The 14,809-nt window shown below is 38.3% G+C and overlaps 2 protein-coding genes across 2 annotated transcripts; one reads left to right on the top strand and one right to left on the bottom strand.

Annotated features, from left to right (window-relative positions):
- The first annotated feature begins 2,804 nt into the window (after positions 1–2,804).
- LOC114093999 (olfactory receptor 2G3-like) lies at positions 2,805–3,743 on the top strand. Its single transcript, XM_027936922.1, has one exon. The coding sequence runs from the start codon at positions 2,805–2,807 to the stop codon at positions 3,741–3,743; it is 939 nt and encodes a 312-aa protein (XP_027792723.1).
- A 7,642-nt stretch (positions 3,744–11,385) lies between these two features.
- On the bottom strand, positions 11,386–12,333 carry LOC114094470 (olfactory receptor 2A12-like). Its single transcript, XM_027937648.2, has one exon. It carries the CDS (start codon positions 12,331–12,333, stop codon positions 11,386–11,388), a length of 948 nt encoding a protein of 315 aa, XP_027793449.2.
- Between the last annotated feature and the right edge of the window lie 2,476 nt (positions 12,334–14,809).

Here is a 14,809-nt window from a genome sequence, read left to right on the forward strand (position 1 = left end):
CACTTTGTGGCATTCCCTTTACAGATGAGGCTACTAAGGCTCAGAGAGGTGACATAACTTGCATGGGATACACAGCAAGAATGGCAAAGCTGCTCCTGGGGCCTTGGTCATCCTGACTCCAAATCCAGGGCTCTTTCTGCCCCACTGCACTGTCCAATTCCACAACAGCCCAAGCTTGAGCCTGGTTTCTCCTTAGTTTTCCTGCCTCAGGGGTCCAACAGCCTCAGGAAGACAGGATCTGTTTTTTCGCGTAATGACCATCTTCTCTGTAACTGCCTAGTCTGGCTCTGGGATGAGTCATTACAACTTGGGTTTCCAGTCTGTTTCCCAATCCACCTTCTCCATATGCATAGAGCTCACCTAGGCTTTCACTCTTGGTCTGTTTCCTCCCAGGTAATCTTCTATGCAAAACAGGTTTGCATTAACCAACCAATAATTTAACATTAAACTACACAGGCTGATTCCCTAGGTCACTCTGTGGTGGAGAGCTGGAGGACACTCTATTCTATTCTTCTCAGTCTTCTCCAGGACCACTGTCTTTCTCCATTTCTGATTTTCCTCTCTCATGACTATTCTTTATTTGGCTAAAAATTTTTCTGAATAATATTATATAGCAATGGATAGAGCAGCCCATAATTATAGTTCATCATTAGAATGGGAACCACAAATTCACATGTACAAGGGCTCAAAAAGCAATGTAAATGTATAAAGCTAATCTAATCTATGAAAAGTATTAATGAATGATAAGAAATACTTCACACTGGGAGTGGAGGAGTTCATGCTCCATGAAAAAGGAGAGTCATATGCCTCCTGACCATTGCCAATAATAGAAACCTGGACCCATTATGGCCAAATTTATGATCCTGAAGATCTAGTTTAGTTTTTTCTTTTTTCTTTCTTTCTTTTTTTTTTTTGTCTGTTTGGAGCATTATAGTTATACACAATAGTTGGGTTCATTTTGAAAAAATCAAGAGATTCATGAAATTTGATTCATTCCATTTTCATTTCCAGTTCTTTCCACTCTTTCCTTCCCTTATTTCCCCTTCCTCTACTGATCTTTCTTTCACTCGTTTATTTATTTTTAATTGGTACTTTCTACGTATACATAAAGGTGGAATTCCCAGTGATACATTCATACATGTATGAACAGTGTGGTTTTGTTAAATTCATTCGCTTTTCTTCCCTTTTCCTATCTCTTCTCCCTCCCTGTTGATAGCTGCCTTCTACTCCACTGATTTTTCCTATAGAAGATCTACTTTTTTATGTATAAGTAAAATTTTGGCAATTAAGCCTGGCACAGTTGTGCATATCTATAATCCCAGTGATACAGCAGGCTGAGGCAGGAGAATCACAACTTTGAGGCCAGCCTCATAATTTAGTGAGATTCTAAGCAATTTAGCAAGACCCTATTGCAAAATTTTAAAATTAATAATAAAAAGAGCTAGGGATGTGGCTCAGTGGTGAAGCACCCCTTTTAAAAACTAAACAACCAAACAAAACAGGTCTAAGGTTATATTTGGCCAGTAGGTCCTCCTCAACTGTATAGTGTTAGTGTGAAGCATAGTGTTGGCTTTTGGTTTATGCCAGATATTCTTTATAAAGTCAAGATAGTTTCTATATATGCCATATTAAATGTCTCTGTGACAGTTCAGAAAACAGAAAGTTGAAAGGAATCTATGAAGCCAGGGTACTAAAAGAGGTCCCAGTCAAAAACGGACACCTTGAGATATTCTACCCAGCCACATATCATCAGCTCTTAGCAAAAATTGCCCTTTCACAAAACCATAGAATTTTGAGTATGTTAGGAACAAAGCAAATATTTTTGAGTCATAAAGCAGAACAATAATGAATATTAAAAGGTAGACTCAACCACAGGGAAAAAAATTTTGAATCTCCTTATGTTCACTGTCTCCAACAAAGCAAAACCAGTTTATTGGCACCACACTGACAGTGTGAAAAACAAGTCTTTGTAGTATTTCTAATTAAGAAAGCATGACAAAAAATAATTAATTGTGCAATTCAAACATTATTAACTTAAGATTATATCTCCTTTGTATGTATGCAGTAGGATTATTCTTATATTGGTAATTCCAAAAATTGTTTATAGAGCCAAACTCAGTTTATCCAAGATCTTCTCTTAACTATAAAATATCCTGCCCCAATATTTAAGAAAAACAACCTTCATATTTGTTAAGACAATGTTATAGTGAAAATGTTGATAAAAATTATTGAATGACTGACATAATCAATGCCATTGAAGCTCAGTCAAGATTCAGTTTAGAAAACTAAATGTTAAATTTTAACTCTAATCTTTATTGTACTTAATATTTAATTTAGTGCCAAATGTCCTTAAATCTCATCTGAACAATGATAAAAAAAATTTAATCCAAATAATGAATTTAATAGTCCCAACTCTGATCCTCATCTTCACCCACATAGGGTTTAGCAACTTCTGTAGTCCCGAGAGAAAAAGGAAAATGGAGTCAACATAAGGTTGAGTCAGGAAAAGGAGAAACAGATTCCCACAGGCCAGAAAAGAACATAATCTACACTGCTACCCTGGACTGACTGGAAATACCGTTTGCATCAGTGTGACTCTCAGTAAATCCTGAATCTCATTCCAAAATCATTCAAAATATAATTGGGAATTATTTTTGGTGTTTCCACATTTCAGTCCAAAGTTTCCTGATTCTGTTAGAAAATGTAAATGAAACAATGGGTGTGCAAATTCCTTACATTCTCTTGACACAGGAACTCAATAAATTCCATATCCTAAAAACTCTTTAAAAAACAGGAAGATCACAATGCAGGAACTCAACCAGTCCACCGTGACAGAATTCATTCTACTGGGCTTCACCCCCAACCCCAGGACCAACCCTCTGCTCTTCACCTTCTTTTTAGTTTTCTACCTGCTGATCCTTGTGAGCAACAGTCTCCTTATCACACTCATCCACCAGGACTTGCGTCTCCACACACCCATGTACTTTTTCATCAGTGTCCTTTCCCTGCTGGATGTGTGCTACACCACCACTACTGTGCCCCAGATGCTTGTGCATATTCTCAGCAAGAAGAGGACCATCTCTTTTGCTAGATGTGTGGCCCAGATGTACATTTTCCTCCTCTTTGGGGTTACGGAGTCCTGGCTTTTCTCCATCATGTCTGTGGACAGGTATGTGGCCATCTGCCACCCTCTCCGATACAAAGTCATCATGAGCCGTAGGATGTGTCTACTTTTGGTGGGTATCTGTGCAGCCTATGGTGTGGTGGGTGGCCTGTGCTATACCTTCTTTGCTATGTACCTGCCCTACTGTGGTCCTAATGAAATTGACCACTACTTCTGTGAGGTTCCTGCTGTTCTGAAGCTGGCCTGTGCAGATACATCCCTCAATGATTTGGTGGACTTCATCACAGGCTTCAATGTCATTGTGGTTCCACTCACCCTGGTTGTCATCGTCTATGCCAACATCTTTGCCACCATCCTGAAGATCCGTTCAGCCCAGGGGAGGATCAAGGCCTTCTCTACCTGTGCCTCCCACATAACTGTGGTCACCATGTTCGCCATTCCATGTATCATCATGTACATGAGCCCTGGCTCTGGGTCCTTATCAAACAGTGGCAAGAAAATGGCTCTTTTCTATAATATTGCCACAGCCTTCCTCAATCCTGTCATCTACAGTCTAAGGAACAAGGATGTGAAGAAGGCTTTCCTCAAGTTGATGGGATGGAGCAGGGCTCCAGAGTGAGGCTTTAAAGACCTGGAGAGCTAAAAACAAACAAACAAACAAGACTTACAATCACCTATTCTCCAAGACTCTTCCACGAGACGAGGAAGAACTGGCTCTGTCAAGCCAGCTCTTCACCAAAGCAAAGTGGGTACTTGCCATCTGCTATATGAATGGTGATATTATTTGAGACAAACAATTGCAATGGTAGGATGCAGTAGTGAAGAGCTTGGATTTTAGTGCCAGACAAACCAGAATAAGAGCCTTGTTTTTTACTGATTATTAGATTCATAAATTTTTGCCAGTCATTTAATTTCTCTGAGGTTTATAATTCTTCCTCACATGGAAGTTGCAATGATGAAATGAGATAATTTATGAAAAGTGCTTAGTACAGGGCCTGGCAAATAGTAATCTTTCAATAAAGTTAGTTCTATTAAATTTGTTGATTAACTGAATTTATTGCTGAGGAATGAACCATCAACTAGTAATTAGCCATGATCTTCCTGGGCTGTGGAAGTGACTAGAGGACTAGAGGGAAAAGCAAAACTAGAAACCCACAAACTGCAAAGTGGAGAATCTTAGAGTGAAACAGACTTGCAAAGGAAGAAACAAACCTATATCTATCCATTAGGAATTGTGCACTTAGAGCGCACAAGGGTGATTGAAATGATCTTGGGGAAAGCACTGGTTTATAACTAATTTGTGTGTGTGTGTGTGCGTGTGCGCACGCTTTTAAAAAAATCTTTTACCTCTTGATTTTTCCTTCTCCCCTTTTTTTGATAAGGTCCATTTTGGAAAATTGCATCCTATCTTGGGTGATATCAAGGAAAAGGGACTCTGTTCACAGAAAAGAGGAGAGAAATGAGGGAAATTAGAAGAGGAGAGAATGGGCAGAGCTCTGCCTGCCCCCGGATGCAAAATCTAGGCAATCTGAAGACAGGAAAAACTCAACAGGGAGTTTTGGTTCTGTTCCCTTTCAATTGGAGGAACCTCCCCCAACCAAACTCTGCATATTCCTAATAGAATCTTTACAAACACAAATTGTTTTCTTTCCAGGCTTCACCATTCTGTAGGGTCACCCATCATTATCCTGTCCTGGCTTCTGCCTCTACTGGCTGCTGCAGAAACTCCAGTACCCAACATAGCAACCCCTAGAAGGCTCTAGAGATGTGCCTCACAAGTTAATATGCAGCTCCTCCCTTCAGTTCTTCTTCCTCAGTCCCTCACTGATATATTCCTCCTATGCAATCCCTTGTAAAAAAAAAAAAAATCAGCTGGGAAGCCCTGAAAATTTTAACATGAATGCCTGTGCCCCCTATGAGAGCCAGGATCCATCCCAAGGGTGCAGGTTCCCAGTGATCTCAAAGGTCTTACCTTACCCACCCACCCAGGATCCAGAAAGTTGCATAAGTAATACTGCAAAATTAAAGGTAGGTGACAAAACAGGAACTATAATTGCAAAATACTTATAGATACACGGTTAGTATCATTAACACAAAAAGAGCTTTCATAAATTAGTAACAAATATACAAATGCTTCAGAAAACTGGCAACAGAAATCCAAACTGCTGATAAACATATAGGGAAATCCCACCACAATAAGCATCAAAAAATGCAAATTAAAATATCAATGAAATATCACTTTGAAATTGCTAGAGTCTTTAAATAAAGTCAGAGGTGGCCAAAATGCAATGAAACATGGACATTCATAGATTTCTAGTGGAAATATAGATTAATCTTTTTGAAGATGAGTAGTTTTATGTATTAAGAATATTAAACATGTCCATGCCCTTCAACCCAATAATTCTACTTTGGGGACATTTTAAGAAATAGATATCAGAAGCATAGAAAATGTATCACAAAATTTTTCATTGTGTGACTTATGATAGGAAAAAAGTGAAGTCAACTGAAAACATTTTTATAATAGTGTGTCACTAAAATATGGTATGGACAATAATGGTATACTTACTCTGTGGCCATTGAAAATGTTATTTCATAAGTATAATGTGAATTCTCCCAACATGATGTAAAGCAGACCAAAAAGCAGGAAATCACACCACTAATATTTGTAAATGCCTTTTCGCTCATGAAATCAGATGTCAGAATCTATAATGGTGGGAGAGGGCTACTAGGTCAATGCTTCTCTGCTAACACACACACACACACTACTCCAGTTATGAACCTTAGTTGATTATAATGTATCAACATTACTTCATCAATTATAACAAATACACGCTAATATGAGATGTTAATAATAGAGAAAACTATGTATTGGGGATAGTGAGAAAGGATATATAAGAATTTCACTTTCTGTGTAATTTTTCTGTAAACCTAAAGCTGCTCTAAGAATAATAATTTTTGAAAGTCCAATTGAAAATACCAGAAATAAAAAGCATGATATCAGAACTGAATGGTTTATTCTACTAACTTATCTACAAAAGAATATGGCAGAGAAAAGAACCAATGAACTCCAAGATAGGCCCACAGAAATCATGCCGTGAAACACTAAAAGGAAAAAAAGATGGAAAATGAACACAACATCAAGAGATGTAGGATAATATCAAACAGTCTTACATTCATGTAATTAAAGCTAGAGGAAAAAAAGAGAAAAAACAGGATGGAAAAATAGCTCTTGGGGCTGGAGTTGTGGCTCAGTAGTGAAGTGCTTGCCTAGCACGTGTGAGGCACTGGGTTCAATCCTCAGTGCCACATAAAAATAAATAAATAGAGGTACTGTATCCATCTACAACTAAAAAAAATTTTTTTAAATGTAGCTCTTTCCTAGCATAAGTCTAACATTTGCTAAGATACACCATATACTAGAACCAACCAGATGTGCTCAATAGATGAATGAATAGGGAAACTTTGGTATATATATATATATATATATATATATATATATATATATATATACACACACACACACAATGAATATTACTCAGCATAAAAAGATAATAAAATCATGGCATTTGCAGGTAAATGGATGGTGTTGGAGAATATCATGCTAAGTGAAGTAAGCCAATCTCAAAAAACCAAAAGCCAAATGTTTTCTCCAATGTAAGGATGCTGATTCATAATGGCAATGGTGGGCTGAGGGGGGGCATGGGAAGAATGGAGGAATTTCAGATAGAGCAAAGGGGAGGGAGCGGGGAGGAAGGGGAAAGGGAGGAGGCATGGGGATAAGAAAGACTGTGGAATGAGTTAGATATCATTACCCTAAGTACATGTATGAAGATATGAATGGTATGAAAATACTTTGTGTACAATCAATGACTTGAAAAATTGTACTCTTTATGTGTAATAGGAAATGAATTACATTCTGCCATCATATATAACAAATTAAAATAAATAAACAATTTCATAAAAAATGTAGTTCTTTCCTACAATAAGTCTAACATTTACTAAGGTACACCATATCCTGGAAAATAATGTAAATTTTAAAATAAGTAAAATCATACAAGGTAAGTTCTCTGGCCACAAAGAACCAAACTACTAATCAATAACAGAAAGATAATAGAAAATTCTCCAAATAATTAGAAATTAAATTCCACACTTTTAAATTCCATGGATCAAAGAGGAAATCTCAAGAGAAATGAAAAATATATTTCACAGAAAAAAGGTGAAAGTACAACATATAAAGGTCTGTAATTTATGGCTAAAGAATTAATCACTTCTGGGACTGGGGTTGTGGCTCAGTGGTAGAGCACATGCCTGGCATGGTGAGGCCCTGGGTTCGATCCTTAGCACCACATAGAAATAAAGTAAAATATCCACTGGCAACTAAAAAATATTTTAAAAAAAGAATTAACCACTTCTTTGGAAAAGGAGATTAATAATAATAATGATATATATTAGAAAAAAAGAAAAGTCCTCAAGCAATATAAGTTCCCATCAAAAAACTAAAAAAAAAAAAAAATACACCCAAAAATAAACATAAGGAAGAAAATAATAAAGATAAAAACAAAATTAAACTAAAAATATGAAAAAGCAATAAAGAAAATCAATAAGCTAAAAACCAGGTCTTTGAAAGCACCATAAAATTGACAAAATTTCAGCCAAACTGACACAAATTACTAATATAAGGAAAAAATAGGGGACATCACTACAAACCCCATAGACATTTAAATGATATTAAAGGATTAAACAAATTACTCAAAAAACACAAAGTACTCACCAAAGATGAAATAGATGAAAAGCTTTTTAACCTATGGACAAAATTGTATTCCCTGCTCCCCATTCCTATGTTGAAGCCCTGGTCATCCAAAATGTATTTAGAGATGGGGCTTTTGGTGACTAATAGGTGTAGATGAAATCAAGAGGACAGGGCCCTCACAACAGAATTCACACCAGAGGAAAGGCCATGTGAGAACATGACAAAAGGGCAGCCGTCTACAAGTCGGAAAGAGAGCTCTAACCAAGAAACAAATCTATCAGCACCTCAATCTTGGACTTCCCAGCTTTTGAAACTGAGAAAAATAAATTCTTATTGTTTAACCCAATCTGTGGTATTTTATCATTGTATGGTGACCTCAGCTAAGACACAAATCAAATCCATAAGTATATAAAGAGTAAATACTATAGCCAAGTGTGTTTTATTCTAGGAATGCAAGACTGGGCCAATATTTGAAAATCAAAGTCATTCATCATGTTAATAGTCTAAAGAAGAAAATCTTCCTTTACTGTTATGATCATATCAGTTGAATCTGAAAAGTCATTTGACACAATTTGACACTCATTCGTGATTTAAACAAAACAAACTTAGCAAACTGAGACTAGAAGGGAATCTCCTCATCTTGGTAAAGAATATCTACAAAAACATCCAGCTAATATTATATTATACATAATGATAAAAGATTAGGTACTTTCCCCCTACCATTAGGAAGAAGTCAAGGGTGCTTGCTTCCTCTCACTACTTCTCTTTAAAACAGTATTGGAAGTCAGAAAATAAAAGATTGGAAAGAAGAATTCAAACTGCCTCTATTTGCTGATGTTATGATTGCCTATATAGAAATATCTAAGGGTTCTAAACAAACAAAAACCTCTTAGAACTAATTAATAGGTTTACCAATGTCACAGGATGCAAAGCTAATACCCAAAGATTAATCTTATTTCTATATAACAGCAATAACTATTAGAAAACAAAATTAAAACCACACTATCTCATTTAACTATGTAGGTAAAACTTAACAAACATGATGAAAAAGAATCAAATAAACTTAAGTGTAAGATCCTTGCTTAGCATCTGGGTGGCCATCTTAAGTGACAGCCACCATTTTAAGGAAAGGTTTTTCTTTTCCTACCCAAGGGCTTTTCTGAGAAAGGCTCACCACTCCCTCGTACCAACCCCAACCCTTCACCACCTGCACTGTTTCCTGCCCAAGGGGTACCAACCCCACCCTTAATCGCCCACATTAGGACCCTCCTGGCTCTAATCCCTGAGCCACCCCTATAAAAGTCTCCAACCCAAGTCAGTACGCCTTTCTCTATCTATGGAGAGATGTGCCTTTATTTGTCAGCTCTGACAAACTCTTGTATCTCTGCCTGGTTTCTTTCATTTCTCGCTTGCCGCCTCCCAGTTCTTCGCTTTCCTTTCACTAAGTAAGTGAAAGGACATACCTTGTTGGTGAACTAGAAGATTCAGATAAAAGCCAGTTTTCAATTCTTTCTAAATGGATATTTTTCATGCAATGCCCACCAAAACTGCAGCAGGACTTTTTGTTGGTGCAGACAAGCTGATTATAAAATTCACCAGCTGCTGGGGATAGAGAATTATGAGCATAAGTAGATAATCATAATTGTTTGCCAGTGCTTTGATCTTCAGCTTGCCTTCTTTGAAAGAACTTTCATAGAAAACCCTTTTGATGATAAAACTTATATGATAAACATGCTGAGCTAGCTCTGGGTCATTGTTCTTCCACCAGAGGATGATGTCGCACCTTGTTGAGAGCCACAGCCGAAAGGGGACCCAGCAAACTTCCAGCTGCCAGCTGATGATTGGCTCACAGCAGCCCCAGCAAACTTCTAGCTGCCAACTGATTGGCTCCTCTGCGGTGATGCTCATTGGGCTGTTTCCCCGCCCTTTCAGAGCATGGAGCTGCTCATTGGGGGACTTTTTTTGGCTCCAGCCATGGGACCCAGCCAATTGGCCTCAAGAGCAGGAGGAGTGGGGGAGGTTGAGAGGCTTGTGGGAAGCCGGTGGTGCCAGTTGGGCTCTGAAGGTTTTTCCTGAGGAGCTGTGTGGTTTGGTGTGTGTATTCTAAAAAAAATAAAGTTCGTTTCTTTTGACAAGTGGCTCCTAAATTGTGCCCCGTCAGTTTTCTCTCTCTGAGTATTTCTTTTCTAATCACCCCCCACCGCCCCCACCCCACCCCGTCGCCCCTTGCTGGTTTCTGAATTAATGGCCATGCAGATTGCAGCACTCTCCCACTGAGTTTGGACTGGACCTAGAAGTTCACTTCTCATGAAAAAATAGCCCATGAGTGATGGACAACTCCTTCAAAATTAGACTCCAACTGGCCAGACTTCCACACTGCTCACAACCTCTCTCTTGCTTGTTCGTTCCACTGAAGCCAGCTGCCAGTTGGTAAACAGCTCTATAGAGAGGCACACATGGCAAAGAACTGATGGATCCTCTGCATAATAGTCAATAATTAAACAGGCCCCGTTGAATCCTTGCAACAACCATCTTGTGAAATTGAAAGCAGATTCTTCTCCAGATGAGCTTTGGAAAATCTGCAACCCTGGCTTGTACACTGATTGCAACCTTGTGAGACTCCCTAATCCAGCAACCCATCTCAGATTCATTGATATTCTTGATCCCTGGAAACTGCAAAACAATAAATTTTTGCAATTTTATCCACCAAACTTTGGGGCAATTAAGTACATGGCTTTAGGTTATTAATACATAGGGATTGCAAAGAGTCAGGAACCTTGATGTTGATTGTGGTGATGGTTTCACAGGTATACACATGCATCAGGACTCATCAGACTATATAACTGGATACAAATTATATTGGATTTATTGTATATAAATTATAAATTCTATAATTCATTTTATGTCAATGTACTTAAATGAAGTTGAAAGTACATTATGAAGTCTATGGAAGAGGATACGTTCACCCTAGATTACAAATATCACTACAAATATCACTTCCCAAAAAAGAGCTCTTCTCTTTAATGGCATGAGGGTGTATGTACCTTAAGTTCATACTGTCCTAATAGTACTAGATAATAATGACCTGTATTACTCTATTTACTGTGATAGCCATTGACTTATCTCAAATTGTTCTTTCTTCAAGAGTTATCATGCTTCTGATTGACCTGTAGTCAGGCTACTGATCTGGGTGTCTTGGAGGCACCGTATGCCCTGCAGTTTGAACTTATTTCATTAATAAAGCACCCACATGTTGATGCTAATTCTGTGCCTGATAGTCTAAGCTGATGATAAGAGAGATCACTACGGGACCTGCCTTTATGGAGTCTATGGTCTCGTGTGCTCATGTTTGAGAGGCACCCACTGTCCTAGCCTTCTCAAACATAATTTTGCCTAATATTTTCCATTAATATATCATGTGTGCCCACTGGATGTTAGAAGGAATTTGGATGAAGAAGATATGTAGGCTGTTGTCTTTGGCTTGGTTCTTAGTGTTCATGCTTCTGGGACATCATTCTGACCCTTTGTCATGGCCTAACACTTTGAGGAAAGCCCTCTTCACATCTTTGTTCCGGAGGCTATAGATGATGGGGTTCAGGAAAGCAGAGATGACATTGTAGAATAGAGCCAGTTTCTTATCCTCTTCTGGGGAGGACTCAGATCCAGGTCTCATATACATGACCATACATGGGATAGAGAACATGGTGACCACAGTGATGTGAGAAGCACCGGTGGAGAAGGCCTTGAGCCGCCCTTGGGTTGAGCGGATCTTCAGGATGGCAGCAAAGATGTTGATGTAGACAATGATGATGAGGGAGAGTGGAACCAAAAGAAGAATGAATCCCAGGATGAAGTCCACCTGGTCATTGATAGAGGTGTCTGCACAGGCCAACTTTAATACAGCAGGTACTTCACAGAAGAAGTGGTTGATCTCATTGGGGCCACAATAGGGAAGAATCATAGCAGAGACAGTGTATATCAGGGCACAACTGATACCCCAGAATCCACAGAAGGCCACCAATGACCCACACAGTGAAGGGCTCATGATGACTTTGTACCTGAGAGGGTGGCAAATGGCCACATACCTGTCATAAGCCATGATGGCAAAAAGCCAAGACTCAGTGATTCCCAGCATCAGGAAGATGTACATCTGGGCCACACATCCGATGTAAGAGATGGTCTTCTTCTCACAAACCAGATGCACCAGCATCTGGGGCACTGTGGTGGTGACATAGCCCATGTCCAGAATGGATAAGACACTGAGGAAAAAGTACATGGGTGTGTGGAGGCGGAAATCTATGCGTATCAAAGTGATAATGAGCCCATTGCCCAGGAGGGTGATGAGGTAGAGGAAGAGAAAGACACCAAATAGAATAGCATTTATCTTTGTGTCCCTGGAGAATCCCAGAAGAATGAATTCAGTAACAGAGCTGTGGTTTCTCCAGAGGGAGTCCTGCATCCTTCTGCTGAAGGGAAAAAACAGAGAGCAAGAGCCATCATCATGAAGGTGGAGTCTCCAGACTAACCCTGCAGCTATTCTTGTAATAGGAGTGCCAAACCCAAGTAGCAAAAGAAATACATAGTAGAACCCACAAAGCCAGGGACCAAATTTTTTAAAAGAATTTCCACTTGCTAGAAAATGGCATGTTAATATTTTACTATATAATCCTAGTTTATTCAGAGATCTCAAGTAACAAATTCCAAGCTGAAATGTAGAATTTGAAAAAAGAGGGTCCAAAATTAATGTCTTGCACTTCATAGTTCGTGTAACTTATGAAAAAAATTCAAAGAGATTAAGGAAAGAATTAGATGGTTAAGAACATAGCAATTGTTATGCATTTCATCCCAAGGGGAAAATATGCCTCCACCTAGGAACTGCTCCCCAAATCAGTCTCAGTTGGACCACTCAAAGAGCTTGATGGGACACAAGAAACTTTAGAGACACTGTTACTAGAGCTTGGAATAGCAAGAAAATAACTATTACTTAAAAATAAATTATATTCCATGAAGAGTCAAAATCCTGTGTTTTCACGAATCAGAGGTGAGTGATACCAGGTGGAGGGGGCAATAAAGTAACTAAAAAGTAACGTTCAACAATTTTCCCAAATGGAGGAAAGGTGTCGGCCTATGGAATGGAGCTGCTGTCCATTGAGCTCCAGGAAAGATAAATACAAAGAAAAACTGCTGAAAAACCAAAAATGCTATCTTCAAAGAGGCCTTAGGGAAAAAAAAACAAAAACACTGATTACCTTTAAATGAACAGTGATGAGACAGGCTCAAGTCTTGCAACAGAAACTATAGAAAACAGAAGACAACTGGAATGACACTTTTGATGTGCTGAAAGGGGAGTGGGGGGAGAGGGGGAAGGAGAGGAAGGGAAGAGGAATGGAGAATAGAGGGAGGGAGGAAGAAAACCACCAACTCAAACCTTTATAGTCAACAAATATATCCTTCAGAAATTAAAACTGTTTGCTCTCAAATGAAAACAATAACTGATTACCAAAAGACCCACAGTAAAAGGGATTTTAAAGAACTCCTTCAGTCTGAAGGAAAATGATCCTTGACAGATGCATAAAAATGAAGAAGGAATGAAGATGAGAAAAATACGAAACAGGGTGGGTAAACATGTAGAATGTCAATTGTTTAAAGCAACAAAAATAAGAATATCTCACGGATCTTGGAGTGTGTGTGTGTGTGTGTGTGCATGTGTATGTGTGTCTATGTGTAAAATATATGACAAAATAGCCCAACAAGTAGGAAGGGAAATGGATAAATGGACCTAAACTATTCTAAGATTTCTGCATTGTTTAGGAAGTGGTAAGTACTAATTTAAATGAGCCTGCAATAGGATGCATGGTTCAATCTCTAGGAGAGGTGTTAGAACACCTCCTCTGTAGAGGTCCAGATAGTATCTCAGGCTTTGCCAGCTATACAAAGTCACTGTGGCATTCTTACAGACATGCACCATGTAACAATTGAGTCAAGAATAGACAACACATATGACAGTATCCTCTAAGATTATAATGGAACTAAAAAAGTCCTATTGCCCAATGATATCATAGCTGATGTACACTAATACATTCCTCAACTGTTTGTGGTGACACTGGTATAGACAAACCCGCTTCACTGCCAGGTGCATAAAAGTATAGCACATACAATTACACATAGCACATAATACTTGGTAATGATAATAAATGACTATTGGGTTAGGTATTTACCATATTATATTATTCTTTTTCACCATATTTTAGAGTTTACTCCTTCCACTTGTAAATAAAAGATTGCTGTAAAACATCGTGTTGTATTACACTGGCAGTAGCCTCATACATCCCGGATTTCTGCCTTTCTTGATTGCATCACAAGGCCATTTCAAGTGACTGACCGAAACTATATAGGTTGGTGTAAGTGCACTCTCTGATGGTCACACAATAACGAACTTGAATAATGATGCATTTCTCAGAATGTATCCCCATGTTAGTTAAGGCACTACTGTATTGTTGTTTTTTTTTAATTAAAAACCCAACCCCTGTTCTAGAGTAATAACCAAAGGAATAATACAAAATAACAAAACTCAAGATATAGCAAGTAATATAAAGGGGATAATTGAAAGTTATTGCTTAATTCAAAAGAAGACACTAAATGTGAAATTAAGATACAAAGACTTGGGACAAATAGAAACCAAGGAGTAAGATGATAAAACTAATTCCAAGAGCAATTACATTAAATGTAAACATATTATGCAAACAAAATAAATGACAAAAATTATCAAACTGGATCTTAAAAACCCAATAAAAAAGAATTCCCTAAGAAAAGTAATTATCTTTAAACACCAGTGAAGAACAGAAAACACCCTGGCAGTGACTAAGCCACAGATAACAGGAATGAGAAACTGACAAAGGACAAAGAAACACCCCCACCCCCGGGCTTCCCCTTCT

This window comes from Marmota flaviventris, chromosome 10 (assembly GCF_047511675.1).
Source record: "Marmota flaviventris isolate mMarFla1 chromosome 10, mMarFla1.hap1, whole genome shotgun sequence".
NCBI classification, from domain to species: Eukaryota; Metazoa; Chordata; class Mammalia; order Rodentia; family Sciuridae; genus Marmota; species Marmota flaviventris.